The sequence below is a fragment of the Psammomys obesus genome, unplaced genomic scaffold, assembly GCF_907164565.1.
Source record: "Psammomys obesus unplaced genomic scaffold, mPsaObe1.curated_primary_1811, whole genome shotgun sequence".
Taxonomy (NCBI): domain Eukaryota; kingdom Metazoa; phylum Chordata; class Mammalia; order Rodentia; family Muridae; genus Psammomys; species Psammomys obesus.
Genome location: NW_026596091.1, coordinates 5,964,436 through 5,981,228, shown reverse-complemented (window position 1 = coordinate 5,981,228; position 16,793 = coordinate 5,964,436). Strand labels below are relative to the sequence as shown.

The following is a 16,793-nucleotide window of genomic DNA, read 5'->3' as shown; positions in this document are numbered from 1 at the left end:
TCATTTACTTTAGAGGATACGCTAAGCTGAATGTAGTGTTCGCTGAAAGCCTAAAAACCTACAGAACGCTAACGTGTTGCTTCTGTGTTGAAGATTTACAGGACACCCAGGTGCCTACTTGAGATTGATAAACAGATGGAGGCTGGAAGAGGTCAGTACTCCCCACCTTCCTTGTTTCCTACAGTTTCCTATCAAGCAGCCTCAAGGCAACTTTGTGCAGAGGAGAAGCCTGACAATCTTCTGTTCATTGATTGTTGGATCTCCATGTCTGCTTGCCTCACAGTGCCACCCTAGCGGATGCCTTATTGATCTCTGCATGCAAATGGGCATTATAATGGTGCTAAAGCAGACCTGGAATAACTTCATGGAACTTGGCTACCCGTGAGTACCTTGGCTGTCTCATGGAGAGGCAGTGTGGCTCCTGATTGGCATTTCTGAGTGCAGGCATTATGGATTCAGTTAAACCAGTGTGTCACATGCAGACTCAAATGCAGTCATAAAAACAGGAAGCAGTGGGTCCTCTCGGAACCCAAATGAAGATGAAAAAAAAAAACACGGACCCAAAGTTGCCCTTTGACCTTTGTGTTGTGTGCCATGGAACATGGTTTACACACATGCAGACACAAACACAATAAAATTTTAATTAAAAAATAATGAACATTGGCTCTTCTAGGTTTAGCACAACTCATACAAATGAAACTAAACGTTCTTTTTTTAATTTTTTGTCAATTTTTTGAGAATTTCATGCAATATATTTTGGTCATTTCACCCCCCTCTCCCAACTCCTCCCAGATCCATCCCCATCTCCCTACCTATCAAAAAAAAAAAAAAAGTATGTGTCCTGTTTTGTTTTTTGATGTTCTTGTTTTGTGTTTTTAAGCCTATCATGCTTCCCAAACACTCTTGGGTGTGGGGACATCCCCTGAATCGTGGCAGGCCCTACCAGCAGTCACCCTTAAAGAGAACTGACTCAACGTTCTTTATGAGGCCTGTGAGCATAATCTGGGTGTGTGCATGTAATAATGCCTTTGACCCTCTGGGTTCCAGTATTGCAGGTCCTCAGCTATTTATCTATTCACATGATCGTTATCCCCCTATGCCCATGACAAGTCAGAACGCTAATTTAAAGCAAACGAAGAAAGGAAAGTACTGTAAGTTCAGACTACAGCAAAGAGGAAAGTCAGAAAAGGAGAAAAATGTCAGAGATTCAAAAGAGTGTATTTCCACCAGTAAAACATCACCCCTGTGATTTCTGGTTGGTAACAATGGACAGAATCTTGGGTCATCTCTGCAAAGATGACCTTGAACTTCGCTGTGATATCCACTTCTGCTCAGCGTGGCCTTAAGGACATCTAGATCAGCAGCCTTTCTGTGTCTGCTGCGATTCTACACCAGCTGGTTTCCATGTCAGCTGGGGACTCTGGGAAGGGTCCAGCTCTGCAGGACTTGGGACCGCTCAGTATAGCAGGTTCCTGGGACTCGCTGGTTGAGAAATCCCTCCTCTTGGGGCCCTGTCAGAAGCAAGGGCAATACTTTTCTATTCTTAGATTCAAGTTTTAAAATCTCCCTCCAGGTGTCTAATGTTTTCTGTAAGACTCCTAAAGGTAAACATAAAAACGGAAGTCTGATGTTCTACTTTATGGAATATTTAATGGACTTCAGTTGAAATGTCAGCCAGTGAGCCAGGAGGTGGGCAGAGTGTGTCTGATAGCTGCCCCTCTTTTTTTTTTTTTTTCTCTCTCCACTTTTAGTATTTCCAATCCCAGAAATACACAAAACTTGTCACCTTTTCCTGGAACGCCCCAGCCACAGACCTGCCCCCTATGTGGCATTCACTCCACCTCCCTTCATATTATACAATGTTCTCCTGCATGCTGCTGAGGGTTAAGAGACGCAGCCTCGAGTGTCAGAGCGAGATCCATCCCACAGGATTCAGAGACCACGGCAAGCTTGAGTCTCAAGCAGCTGAGCCTTCTCGTAAGGAATTGGAGGCATCTGGCTTCCTGGAGTCAGTGCGTACTGACGCCGACCACTCATGTTATAGGAATGCTAATGGGTACAGAGTTAAGCCATGTAAACTGGACCTTCCCACTCCTGAATGTTGGGGAGGTTGCCTTGGTGCCAGGTCACTTCATGGTCCTCTCACTCTTCTACCCGTCTACTTCTGAACATGAGACTATTTCATGGATGGTCGAATAAGCTCGTCAGCCATTCTATCTACTTGCTAATAGAAATGCATCAGGTATTCAGAATTCTTTCTAATCCCTGACATAGCTTCCCACCTGCATGAACTGGTTTTTAACTGTAGTTCCAAATGCTTACACTCTCTTCTTTCTCATTACTTAAGTCTTATGAACAATCATGTGTGTTTTTCTAAGACATTGACTTTGTCACCCAGGTTAATTCAGAACTGGTGGACTAGAAGAAAAGTCCGACAAGAACACGGGACTGAAAGGAAAATAAATTTCCCACAGTGGGAAAAGGACTACAATCTTCAGCCGATGAATGCCTATGGCCTCTTCGACGAATACCTGGAAATGAGTATGGAAATGTGCTTTGCCCCTTAATTTTAAATGCAAGCCTTGATCTCCAGCAATAGTCAACTAACTGCACATTTGTTATCATCTGGCCATTCACTCACGGGCATTCTAGAGTAAGGGCATTCCAAAGCAACAGGTATAAGGGAAAACATCTTAAAACATTTCAAGACAGGCTTGGGGCTCAGTGGCTCTATGCTTATCTAGAATGTACAAGGCCTTGATTAAGATTCCCAGGCACATTCCCACAATTGAGCAAAGTTCAGAGGACAGTCATTTCAAAGTCTTCGTAATATTGCTGTATCTTGCTCCTTGAACCACCAGAAGGAGCTGAAGTTGTAACCTGTAAGTACAGATATTTCTTAGCATGTTCTAGGTCCTGGATAGTCTCTCTCCCACTGTGTCCCCCGCATCCTCAACTGCCTTATTATGGAACTGAATAGACAGGAAAATAAATGTTGGGAAATTCAGTGGGGAAAAAAAAAACAGAAAGAAAAGTCATCACTCAACGTGATTGACTCACATCCAGCTGACATCTGTACCAAGGAATCACTACAGTTGGCACTAGAGACACAAAAAGGGAACATGTCAGGGTGCTTAGCTTTCAAGAGTACATAGGCTAATGGGGAAGAGCCGGAGACAGAAAGAGTAGTGCAGGAAGTGTCGCAGTTGCTGTAACATGACTCATGGGAAGTACATCAGGGCAACCATTTCTGTGATGGGAGGAAAGTGGCAGGAAGCAAGGAACATTTCACCTGGGCTATACTTAGTTAAGGAGCCAGATTTCTTTAGAATCATACCTGTTAGTCTCAGTATGTATCTGGGGAGAAAATAATAATGATTTCTTGTAGGCTGCACTGTATATATGTGTGTGTATCTACATATACATAATATATGTTCATATATGTATATATTTATATAGAGAAAATCTTCTGTTTAAGCTTTACAGTGTGGAGGTAAAATCAGAGTAGAGCTGGACAAGATGAATTACTTCTGAAGAAAGTAATCCTGGCTGGAAGAATTTGAAAATTAAAAGAGCAGTAGAATTGATGCTCAGTGTTTCTTAGATTGCCTATGTCCTAAGCACCTATTGATATTTTTAGAGTTTCAATTATGCAACGGCAGAATGATACCACTTGAAAAAGAAATCAATGTGGGCATTAATAATAAAACTTAATAAAGGCAATTCATTAAGAGAAATCACCATTTTGAGTCTCTTAATAGACTCTCCCCATAAAGAAGGAAATGAACGATAATGCCCCCTGAAAAAAGCATTTATGTGGATAGAATGCTGCAGCTCCCGAGACATCACTGCAGCTTGGAACAATATGAGGTGCATCACAGACAGACACAGGAATTCTACCTGCTTCCTTTTGGTTTTTTGATTTTTTCTTCCTGGATTTATTATATTATTAAATACTATAACTTATTGAATTACAATACAGAGTGATTTTTAAGTGTGTAAATCTCAAGTATATGGATAGATTTTCACAGATTTATACACAAAAGCAGCTGTCTCTGCACAGGTAAGAGGCTGGCAAACTTGCCTCCAGGCCAAACGCAGCCTAGCAATTTTTATAAGTGACACACCACACCCACTTTCTTAGGCACAAAGACATCCTGTTCTAAGGGTAGGTGAAGAGAGTTGTGCTGCTTTATATGTCCACATACTCACTAAAGCTCACTAAATTTAAGGCTTTTTGAAATACTCTACTTGGTATATAATAGCCTCTTACCATGGTGTTAATCTGAAAGTTTATGGCAACTAATAACACTAAATACTTTCCATCAGCTTATGACCATTTGGATATTCTCTTTGAATTTCCATCCAGACCCATGATTAGCCAGTGCATGGAGGGAGGGGGCATTTCTTTTCTTAGTGATTTGTGGCAGCTGTTCACATTTTATAGATACAAGTCCTGTGTTAGTTGATTTTCTCATTACTGCGACAAAATGTCTGTCAAGGAACAACTCACTGAAGGAGAGGTTTGCTTTAGTTCCTGGTGCAAGGGGCACAGCCCATCATGCCAGGAAAGATATTCCAGAGCAGACGGCTCCGTGGATGCAGCAGCCTATGACGGCTTACGTCTCATCCAGACAGGAAACAGAGGGCTGGAAACAGAACCACACTCTAAATATTAACCGTGCTTCCCCCAATAACCTACTTCCTCCAGTTATACCGCACTGCTTAAAGCAGTGGTTCTCAACAGGGTTGCATATCAGATATTTACAATACTGTTTATAACACTATCAAAATTATTGTTATGAAGTAGCAACAAAAAATAATTTTATAGTTGGTGTCACCACAACACAAGGAGCGATATTAAAGGGTCGCAGCACTAAGAAAACTGAGAACTACTGGCGTAAAGGCTCCACAGTCCCCCAAATTAGTTCCACACAGCTGAAGACCACATATTCAGTCATAGATGTATGCATACATCTCCTATTCAGACTGTCACATGTCAGGTAATGCTGCGGCAAGTCAGTGTCTTTCCTCGGTTGATGGTTTGTCTTCCCACTCAGAATGACATCTTCAAAAGGACAAGTTTCAACTTTGCTCTCCTTCAAAATTAGTTCCTATTTCATATTAACATTTTCAGTTTCTGCTTAAAACAACAACAACTTTTACTGCGGTGTTGGCTGGAGTTTAGTTAAAGCCCTAAAAGAATATATATTTTCCAATCCATGAATATGACATATTCCTGCATTTGCCTTTCTGCATTTTTCTCAATGGTTTTATTTTCATGTGGCAGGCTTTGTGTTTTATTTTAGTGTGGCAGGCTTTGTTGCACAGTGTAAGTTTGTTACTAAGGACTTGATAAATTGTAGTGCAATGGCAAATAATGCTGCTTTCACAATTTTTCTGTTTGTTTGTTTGTTTTTAGTTTGTTTGGGAAATGGGGCTGTCTAGGGTTTTTTTTTGCCTTGTTTTGGGTTTTTTTGGTTTTATTTTGTTTTTAAGTCTGAGGATTGAACTCAGAGCCTCATGAATTTTAAGCACAAACTCTACCACAGAACTACATACAGAGCTCTACTTTTCTTTTCTGTTATGTTGCTACTATATAAAGTTATCATTGGGTTGTTTGTTGACCTTGCATGAATTAAATCTTCTGGAAACTAATATCAATGATATCTTGATTGTTAGCCTAGCCTTTAACCTCTAAGCCATCTCTCCAGCACATCAATTATAATTCATGGTGATTTTTCTAAAAACTCTTATGTATGTTCTCCCACATCATCTACAGACTGATAATTTTATATTTTTCTTTCTAGCCATTAAACATTTGGGTTATTCTTGCTTTACTGCACTAAAACCATCCATATAATCTGACACGAGCTGACACGGGCATCTTGCTCCTGACAGGACAGCAACAGTGTTCTATATGTTACTATGACTAGTGATATCAGCTACATTTTTCTACATTTCTTAGATTCAGGAAGTGTTCTCATACATCTATGTTTCTGAGAGTCATTATCACAAGTTCTACTTTCACCCAATGGGCCAGCTTTCTTTGCTGTCCAGGCCTTTCATCATTGTCATTATGTGTCAGTCAGCAAGCCAGCATTATTTAGTACCTAACAAATCCCTTCCATACACAAACCACTGCAGTGTGCATGTGAGACAGAGAAACATAACGAGGCCCCCGTTCCTACTTTGACAAAGCCCAGTATAACAAAAGAAAAGGGCAACAAAGCCATGAAGGCAAATAAAGTTCATTCTGTGTTTCTCAGCAACAGTGGAAGCTGCCAGATGAGGCCATGCAGCCCTAAATCTCCAAGAGGGCATTTTTGAGCTTAACCTTATAAGAAGAATCACATTTCATCAGTTGATCAATAGAGCCATTAAGTGTATGTTTGATTCACAAGACCACAAGTCCAGTGTGGCCAGAGCAAAGGATTGTTTTGTTTTCTTCAAACTCTGGGGCATGATGGATGTTTGAACTTGAAGCTTAGAAATCGCCACAGAAGGATCACTCAGATCTTTGAATGGCATGGAGAATGGGGGGCCTTGGTCTGTGGTTCGTGAAAACCTTCTGAAGCATTTCTTGTAGGAAGATGATTTGGCCTGGAACCAAGACTTGGTGAAGACTGACAGCAGTCCAGTGGGGAAAAGAGGTGAAAGTCGGGAGAGACAGAGCAGGTGGAAGCCAGAGTGTGAACCCAAACAGGGACAGTGGAAAAGAGGGAGAAGGTGATGACGTATAGCTGATGGAACTTGGAGTCTAGCAGAGATCTAGTTTCTACCCAAGAGGACCACGTGCAGAAACTGTGGGGGAAGGGTCTGTCATATCAGGGTGTGCCACGTCAGCATATCTTAAGTATTGTGTGAGGAGATACTTTGGAAATACGCAAATATCCTATTTCTAGTGTTCCACCTACGAACTTTAGTATTCTCCCATGTAAAGTTTAATTAATGGTGGCTTTCTCTTCTTGCCATTCCTTCTATGTTTATTAATTAAATTCATTATGAAGAAGAGCCACACTTTATTCCCTATGTGTTTTCAGTTCATATTTATCGGTATCTAATGTTGAGATGACTTTAACAACCTTTGGGTCATGGTCCATTGCTGCTACAATTTTGTTGTGCCCAGTATTCCAGCTTCAGCCATTGACAGTGCCTACACATTTGTTCTGTTGGTGTGCCCCCATCATCGTTTGTTGAATCTTTATTTTCTTACATCACAAGACAATCCAGTATCCTTGTGTGTTTTTCTGTCACAACCTACAATCAAACTTTCTGCCAAGAAGCTCTGGTTCCATTCGTTAGTAAGTGACATTTAGAGAGTATTAGGGTCTGAGGTAAACTTATGGCCCCTCAGATTCCATTGCTCTCAAGCCCAGAAGATACCTCTTGTCCAGTCTTGCAATCATCTTTTTAAAGACAGGTTCCTTCAGTTTATAGCTCTTAAATGATTGGGAAAAAATGACCAGACACAATGACACATTACTGTCTTTGTGAAACTGTGATGGGAAACTAACATTCTTCATTATCTTCCTTTTCCTCCCTAGTCCTTCAGTTCGGATTCACAACTATCTTTGTGGCAGCTTTTCCCCTAGCACCCCTTCTGGCCTTACTGAATAACATCATTGAAATCCGACTTGATGCTTATAAGTTTGTTACACAGTGGAGAAGGCCTTTGGCTTCACGGGCCAAAGACATAGGTAAGTTGGGTTCAGGCATCCTTTTGGGAAGACAGGAAACAGCTTGTAGGTCAGATTTAAAAGCCTGCCTGATGTGGAAGCACACACCTTTGATCTCAGCACTGGAGAGGCAATGGCAGGTGAATCTCTGTGAGTTCAAAGCCTGCTTGGTTTATATAGGAAGTTTCCGGGCCCACCACAGCTACACAGTAAGACCCTGTCTCTAAATAAATAAATACAAAAAAAAAAGCCATATACTTTAGGAATTCTCAAGGTTTCATGTAAGCTGATTCAATCCATTTTTGAGAAAAAAAATTATGTCAGTTCTAAATAATAGTATAAAGAAATAAAGCCTCCTATTTAGATTGCTTTAGATTTCTAGTGTTTTATGGATTTATGCTTAGGTAGATTCTTAGTTTGGTTGTTTCTACTGTAAGGCTTTAGAATCTAAAATTTTGATTCATCACTTTTAAAAGCAGATCTATTTGCCTCTTCCCTTTACCCATCTCCCGCCCCAACTTTCCTCTGACTCACGTGAAGTAAAACCTGGTTTCTCTAGTGGCAGAAAAGAGCTTTGGTCTTTGCCTAGAAATGCTGAGCAGAGTTTGATGCAGAGCTCTAGAGAGCTGCTGAGACGAGGACTGTCTGATCCGTGTCTGCATCCAGGGCTGAGAACAGAGTGGGCTGGCACCAGCCAGTAGGTTGTGGCTGAGAAATGGACGCAGACGATTTTGCTCAGAGTGGTCTCTTGCCCTCCAGATGAAGCGAGTGTTTAAGCAGTGGACATTGGCTTGGGACAGTCTTCCAAGATGAGAGGAAGGGTCATGACCACTGAGATGCTTCTGGTCTGTTAGGGGCTTGACGCTCTGTCCTCTCTCAGCAGCTGGCACTTGAGTGTCTTGGCAGCCAGGATTCTTTGACTTATGTCTGATGCTGACAGTAAGTCAGCAGCAGCAATGTAACGAGTACTTTAGCACGTGCATGGAACTACAGTGATTCCTTCAATTCTAAACTGTTTGGAAACACAAAATGATAACTCCTTGTCAGAGGCATTGGAAAGTTAAAAAGGTGTACGAAAAGGGCTTTCACAGGTCAGAGAGCCTTGTTGTATTCATTCTTACTACCTCTAAAAGAACTAATACCACACTTCTATTTAAATAGGAATTTGGTACGGAATTCTCGAAGGCATTGGGATTCTCTCTGTTATTACGAATGCATTTGTCATAGCAATAACGTCTGACTTTATCCCTCGCCTGGTATATGCTTATAAATATGGACCGTGTGCTGGCCAAGGAGAAGCCGGGCAAAAGTAAGTGCTGTAAAATGATTACGAAACTTCCATTGCTTAGCCATTGCATGGTGCCGGACACAGAGAGAGGCTTCTACACTGGGGCATGAGGCACACAGGCCCAGACAAAGCCCGTGGTGGGGGAAGTGAAATTATAACACTACACTCTCAGCCAAAGAAAACACATCCTATTTACCAAAGGGTTGGAGCTCAAACGAGTCTGGCAAGCCTCGGATGGCATCTGATGTGAGAGCAGCAGTTATGGTTTCCCTGTCCTCTGACTCCTGCTGACTCTGAATTCAGAACTGTGTGAGACCCCAATGTGTGTAACCAAAGGAGCGTGTGACCTAGCATAGCATGTAGTTGTGGGAATGCTATGAATTTATAAAAAGATAATTCCTGCCTGAGGTTCACACTGTCATGATATAGAGACTGTAAATTTTACAGGGGATGTGCGACCCTGTGCCTGAGAACCAGAAGGTATTCAGTAGCATGAAGATTACTTTTCCCTAGCTATCATCAGACTGCTGTCTATATTTGGACAGTCAAATTAAGATGCATCCCTATGTTCTGAGGTTCAGACTAAAATACATGTAGTCAGATGAAACCTAATCATCATCATAACATGCCACCTATCTTTTATTTCTGTTCTTTGCCAAAAGTCTGAGCATACACTATCAGTCCCTAAGGTCACAGTAATAATCTAATAACTCTAGCTGTCTGCCTAAGGTCTTTGAATCCCAGAAAATCATCTTATATGAGCTGGCACCTAATAGAAACAATCCTGTTCCCTGGTTTACAGTCTGAGCCAATTTAATTTCCTCTTTTAGGCACTGTAGGCAAATGGAGAAACTCACTTAAGCTGAGCCAACCTGGTCAGGATCCAGTTGTTTCGTCATTAATCCCACACAAATTCACTAAGGCATGGCTGATTGAGGGTTTTGATAAAGCCCACAGCCCAGCCATCTGGGAAGTCTTCTTCTATAATAACAATGGGGCCATCAATTGTCTAGCACTCATTGTCTAGCAACTTGAAGTGAGCATGCCAACTCCAGAACAGAGACTTAAAGATTTGGCTTGTCCTGCCCAGGCATTGCTTCCTAACTACAGCCACTGTCAACAGGCTCTGTCGGACTTACCCAGGAAAAGCTCTCCTTTCTACAGCGTCTTTCAGATATAGTCTGCATTTGGTTCTCAAGATGACTCTGAGTGGAACATGTACTGTTATCGTCCCTCTGGAGAGCAGAAAAATATTAACGGGGGCGGGGATCAAATTCCACCACAACTGCTGCAACCCGCACAGAGGTAGAGCCACACCCACACAGACCTGTCTGTTCTCAGCGCCAGGGCGCCAAATGGCTCTGACTCATCTCACTGTAAACCTCCTGAGTTTAAGCCTCAGTAGTATTTTGTTCCTTCCTTAGTTCCGTTTTATGGTAGAACCTGTAATTGATTTTTGGAGATTCAAAATGAATGGGGAACATATTTATAGAGATGATAGAGAACCAAAGATTTACAATTCTAGCAGTGTACATTGCTTAAAACCGTGTTCATAGTGATTAGAATTTGCCTTTGTGATTAGAACGCTTGGTTCCATTTTATTACAGTATCTGTCCAGCTCTGGGAATTTTCTTTGCAAACTTTTCTTTATGAGCTATCTGCAAATTTCTAGGTTATGCCTCTTGTCTCTAATTCCACTGGCCATTATTAGTGTGTGTGTGTGTGTGTGTGTGTGTGTGTGTGTGTGGTGTGCATGGGGGTGGTATTCCTTCATGAGTCTTAGCTCTGTTATCACAGGCACTTTACAGTGATTTTTTTCTTCTCTGTTACTATTGTTTTCTTTTTTCTTTCTCTTCTTCCTCTGCTCTTTTTTTTTTCTAAATTGAAAATGTACTAGAAATAAAAAATGCTTACAAAGTAGAAGCTCTACTTTATGGAGTCTTAGAAAGTCGTAAGCTTTTACAATGCAATGTGCAACTATAGTCAACCCCTACTTGTGACTTAAACCAGCTGTAGAAATGACAAGTTGCCATTTAAGTTGAACCTAAATCAGAAGTAGTCTATCCAAGCCCACCACTGTGCCTCTCCATAGCTCTGTTACATCAGCGCCTCCCCTTTTCCTTGGGGTGACCTTAGCTCCTCCACGGATGACAGTTTCCGCTCATATGCCTAGCGCACTTTGGTTCCCATGCCCCTCATCCTATTATGGCACTTCCTGCCCAGTGCTGTTCCTGGCTCTCCTATTGGTGCCGCTCCCAAGCAGATTGCAGACTGCTTAAAAAGAAGGACCACATCTTTCATGTTCTTTTCATGCCCATTAAAAGTAGAGCCGCTTTCCTGGTGTGGATGCCCAGCAGTCACGGGTTCAAGGCTCCGGGAAGAAAGACAGTCTGTCTTAGCCAAGTCTGTCAAGAAAAGAAGTGGTTCAAGGCGAACAGTTTCTACATGTTGCATGCACAAGACTTTCGAGGGCTTCACTTTCCTCTTCATGCGTTCTTCCTCATCGTCTGTATCTGCAGTTCACACTGTTAACTGTTTGGTGAAGAAGCCACCTCCTCTTCTGGGGTATCTTTACATGGGGTCCTTAGAAAGGAACTTTAGGAATTTGGGGCAAGCATTAAGATTCAGGATCATGATAGGAATACAGAATGCTCTGGGCCTCAAAACTACCATGTGACATATACATTAAAAAAAAGCAGATGCCCATGGTTAGTTACTAAATCAAAGCTGCTTTTCCACAGAAACAGTGATGTCATAAAGGACTAGAGCCTTGGTCAAGGACTCTGTGTTCATTTGCTGAGTTAGACACAAGCATATTGTATTAAATAATAGAGAATATAAATGTGTAAATCCTATAGTCACTTCTGTACTCATCATATTAGCTTGGGACACTTTATTATAAAACACATTTGCCTTTAAGTAGGTGAGCCCAACCTTACTTCTCATGGCATTTCCAACCTTCAGTTTCTATTCCCAGGCTGTTATTGTCACAATACTTAAAACCTCAAAGACACATTTTATAACTTATTCAACAACACTCAGCAGTGAGTTTGATCTGAAATGGGCAAACCTGAAAGTCAACTTCTGATTCTGCTCTTCCTCCTAATAGCGATGACAATGGTTACGTGGTGTCCCTTGACTTGTACATTAAGGAATTGAAAACAATAAGTAACCAATGTTTTCAAAGGAGAATTCTCACTTTTAAAGACATGAGACATTTTCAAAAGTTACTTGAGATAAATCTGGGTCCTTATCCAAACAGTGTCTTTTAGGAGAGATTTTCTAAGTCTCCTTACTCGGAAATGCTTCCTACTAGTCCTTTAAGAAAACTTCCTTCCTAATTACAAGAGACCGTTCTTTGCCTGGTACTCTTATTTTAGTGATAGCCCTCATTATTCTCCCATCAACAGGATAACTTCATTCATCTGCCTCTCTGTGTCTCTGTTTCTATCTCTGTTTCTCTCTTTCTGTCTCTTTGTCTCTGTTTCTCTCGCTGTGTCTCTCTGTCTCTGTCTCTGCCTCTCTCTCTCTCTCTCTCTCTCTCTTTCTCTCTCTGTCTCTGGAAATGGTAGTGGTATGCAGAGCATATGCCAGCAAACTGAGGAGAGGCATGGCATCTGCTTGCTCTTTGTGGCGCTCCAGCTGTGACAATAAGTCAATGAGTTGAAGAACAGACATCACTGCCTGAACCATAAAATGCGAGATTTCAATTCCCTAAATCCATCAACTACTTGATATCACAGTAATAGGATTTTGCATTGTAAAAAGAATTGGAGAACTATCTAAACAGTTCAATGTAAGTGGTCCTTCTCTTGTGATGATTGAGATGTTATGGAAAAAAGATAACAATATCGGTTTTCTTATTCTATGTACACGTGAGTAACCGGCCACTAGAGGCACATTTTCAGCATGAGCCTGTGCCTGGCATTACATAAATATGCTTAGTAAATCGGTTCCCAGATTTATTCTTCCAATCTCTTTGGGTAAAGGATGGAGGATATCATTCATAAGACAGGTGTTTTATTTGAATTTAGATTTTGTCAATGGAAATTTTAAACAGAGCCAACAGACAACAGCTTGTCTGTTAATCTCCACAAAGCCTTGGCACTGCTTTGTGAGATAAGAGTACAAGCAGTGATATAAATAGTCCAAGCCAGTCCTGGGCCTGGCTTTTGCCAGTTCAGACCACTGCTCAGCCTAAGATGATTACTAAATTATGTGTGGGAAACCACTGGCTCTCTCTCCACAGCAACAATCACCAAGCTGCGAGCATGTCTTCAGGTCATGCTCTATACACGTCCCTCATTCATCATTTCAAGGAGAAGTAGGGAGGACTGACATGTATTTAACCCATAGGTGTCTGAACAAATGGCTCTCTAAGCTCAACTCATTTTTGTAATGGCCATGGAAAGGGTGGCGGTTCCTCCTGGAAGGATATGTGCTTTCAGGATTGTTTGTGTCATCATTTTGGCTTAAGATTTAGTGGCTTAGGTTAATCACATCAGGCATGATAATGAAGTGACTCTAAAGACCATGTTTTCATTCATTCCATAGTATGTGTTCATCTTCAAAGTGCAAAGTGTACATAAAATGAATAACCAACTCAGTTTTGCTTACTATTGGCTAAATATAGTATTACATGCTTTGCTCACAGAGTGTCATTTAATCCCTAAGTGAGTCTATGTGGTGGGCATTTTCTTTTCACTTAAAGAATTAATTACATATGGTGGGACAGTGAGATCACTCAGCAGGTAAAGAGTTTGCTACAGAAGGCTTGCAACCTGAGTTCAATCCCTTAAATCTATATAAATATGGAAGGAGGGAACTGACCCCACAAAGTTGTCCTCTGACCCACTTAGATGCACCATGGCATGTGCACACACACACGTACATGCACACTCGTGTGTGTGTGTGTGTGTGTGTTTCTCTCTTTCCCACACACAGATACTCACACAGTAATAGCAATAATGATGAATAAGTTACTTTTAATTGAAAATTATATAAAGTGAATATGAGCCAAGCACAAAGATAAAAAAGGAAGCTGACAGAGTGGTTGTTAGAATTACTCACTCTGTCTACTCATTCAGTACAGAAAGATCAACAGAATCTCCGACATGTAATTTTCCTCCCCCCAAGTCAACTAAATTCCATGTTTCTGGATCTCAACAGTGCATAAAATTGCTGGATCCTAAAATAAAACCTTAAGACATCCGCTCTTCTCCCACCATCCTCCAGTTCAGGAGGGAAGACATATGCATACAACCAACACTAGTACAAGCTCTAGAGTAATCCTGATCTAAGTGTAGTGGCACATCAGAGAGGAGGGCGTGAGTCACGCTGACTCTGGCTGAGAAGTCTTCTCGGAATAGATAGTGTCTGAGTTGATCACTGAAGGGTAAGTTACATTTACACCTCCAAACAAAAGAGTAGAGATTCCAAAGAAAAGGCAAACCCAAGCAGAGGCATGAAGGCCCGTGACGCATTCCTGGTGACGTGAATTGAAGAGGAGGCGTTGCTGAGTTGGAGGTAAAGGGCATGAGCACTGTTGTAATCATGCACTCTGCGTTCTCTCGCAGGTGTATGGTTGGCTATGTGAACGCCAGCCTGTCGGTGTTCCGGATTTCTGACTTTGAAAACCGGTCTGAGCCAGAGTCCGACGGAAGTGAGTTCTCAGGAACGCCCCTGAAGTACTGCAGGTAAGCGGGAGCGTCAGCGTGCTGTTTGCAAGTTCAGCTGCTTCTAGCATGGAAAGGTTTGCTGACAGGCTTCCTGCATGAGTTTGCTTAAGCAGTGGTTAGCATAAGGAGAATATACTGTGTGTGTGTTGGGGGGATCTATTTTCAGGAAAAGAGAAAAATACTCAGTGTTTGGGCAGAAATGTTTTAAAATTTTTAGTTGAGTATATATGCCTGATTATATTGTACTAACTAGGTTCTGGCAAACTGCCAGAATATAATTTATGTTCCCTGGCCAGGGGAAAAAAAAAAAAAAACATGCTTTGGAGAGGATAAAGGTAATTAAAGACTTTCTGGAACAGGTTACATGAGCAATATAGATTATGTCTCACTTGCTTAATTTTTAATAAAAATTAAATAACAAAAATTAAGCAGTGTTTCTCAATTCTGAGGGCATTAAAAATCACCTGCTGTTTTTTTTAATTTGTATTAGTTTTTTGAGATTTCCATGCAATATAATTTGATCATATTCATTTCCCTGCTCATTCACCTCCCCTTTCTCTTTCCACCCAATTTTGTTTTCTTTTTTGTTTGTTTGTTTGTTTGTTTTTAGCTCATCGAGTCCAATGTGTCTGCGCATATGCTTTTGGATTTGTGGCCTGCCACTGGAGCACAGCCCACCATACTCCTGGGCAGTGCTCATGTAACCTCCGACTCTTTTTCAACTCACATTTCCCTCTATAGCCACACTATGCCAGGAATGCGTCACGGGCCTTCATGCCTCTGCTTGGGTTTGCCTTTTCTTCAGAAACCCTACTCTTTTGTTTGGAGGTGTAAATATAACGTACCCTTCAATGATCAACTCAGACACTACCCATTCCGAGAAGACTTCTCACCCAGAGTCAGTGAGACTCACGCCCTCCTCTCTGAAGTGCCACTACACTTAGTAGGCACCCTTAAAGAAAGCTGACTGTCCTTCCAGCACATAACAGCTGCCAATGGTTTCTCCCTTAAGCTGGCCTTCATGCTCACTCTCCATATCCGTGCTGGTATTTTGTCCTGCTTTAGCGTCCATAGGTCTGTCACAACCACTATAAATTCATATGTGCAACTGCCTTGCTCTGTCCAGAAAATATGTTTTCTTAGAGTTATCCATCACCTCAGACTCTCATGGTCTTTCCACCTGGTCCACAATGATCCTTGACCTTTGGGAGGAAGGGTATAACATAAACGCCTCACTTAGGATGGAGCATTCTACAGCATCTTATTCTCTGAATCATGGCGTATTGTGAGTCTACTGTGTTAATCACTACTGCAAAAAGAAACTTCTCTTAATCAGGGCAGAGAAATACACAAATCTTCTGGAAGGTATCAGTTTAATAATATCCCTACTTAGAAGAAAAGTAGTAGTAGATTCTCTCCTAGGGCCTATGACCTATCTAGCCACAGGTTCTTGGCCATATAATAGTGTCATTGTGAATTTCAACTTGTGTCATAGGTGTTACTTCCAATCAGAAAGTTAGTTCCTCACTATTGTACCAATGGGCATGTCCTACCAGGCCAAGTATTATTATAACTCAAAGACTTTGTAGCTATGTAAGGGTGATAATCAGTTTACTCTTTCAGTAGTGGGCATAGCACCTCTCAGCACTGTTGGGATGGAGTCAGTACCAGCTTGATTGATGAGCATGTGGTGTCTTCAGCAACAGGGTCTTACTGTCAGGTTCTGGAGGGTGAGCAAAAGCATGGATAGTAGCCTCTGACGTTTGAGAACCTATGGGACTGTAGTGGCTAACAGCTCCAACAGGGCAACTCCTACCCATCACTGGGCTTTTTATTTGTTAGCCTGGGGTATCTAGTAGGGGTTCTGTTGCCCATTAACTGACACTGAAGATCTTTCAAGTGTTTATACAGAAACTACTACTAAAGGGTTTGCTGAAGTGCACACATACACATATATAAAAGAGTTGAAGTGTATTCAGCTGGAGAATTTTAAATCCTTCTCTTGTTCAGACCGTGACCCAAACCGACAAATGTCTTGGGGCCAATCCCCAGGTGGTTTGATTGACAGCCATTGAGGGCACCTGTACTACCTCTCGTTTTCTTTCTTTCTTTCTTTCTTTCTTTCTTTCTTTCTTTCTTTCTTTCTTT

At 41.5% G+C, this 16,793-nt stretch overlaps 1 protein-coding gene across 1 annotated transcript in view; it reads left to right on the top strand.

Annotated features, from left to right (window-relative positions):
* Ano4 (anoctamin 4) overlaps positions 1-16,793 on the top strand; it is a 179,519-nt gene that overhangs the window by 150,641 nt on the left and 12,085 nt on the right. The window contains exons 19-24 of the mRNA XM_055627792.1: positions 94-151; positions 284-381; positions 2,399-2,541; positions 7,548-7,700; positions 8,841-8,988; positions 14,544-14,663. Of these exons, the coding sequence (XP_055483767.1) occupies positions 94-151; positions 284-381; positions 2,399-2,541; positions 7,548-7,700; positions 8,841-8,988; positions 14,544-14,663 (720 nt within the window). The remainder of the gene's footprint in view (positions 1-93; positions 152-283; positions 382-2,398; positions 2,542-7,547; positions 7,701-8,840; positions 8,989-14,543; positions 14,664-16,793) is intronic.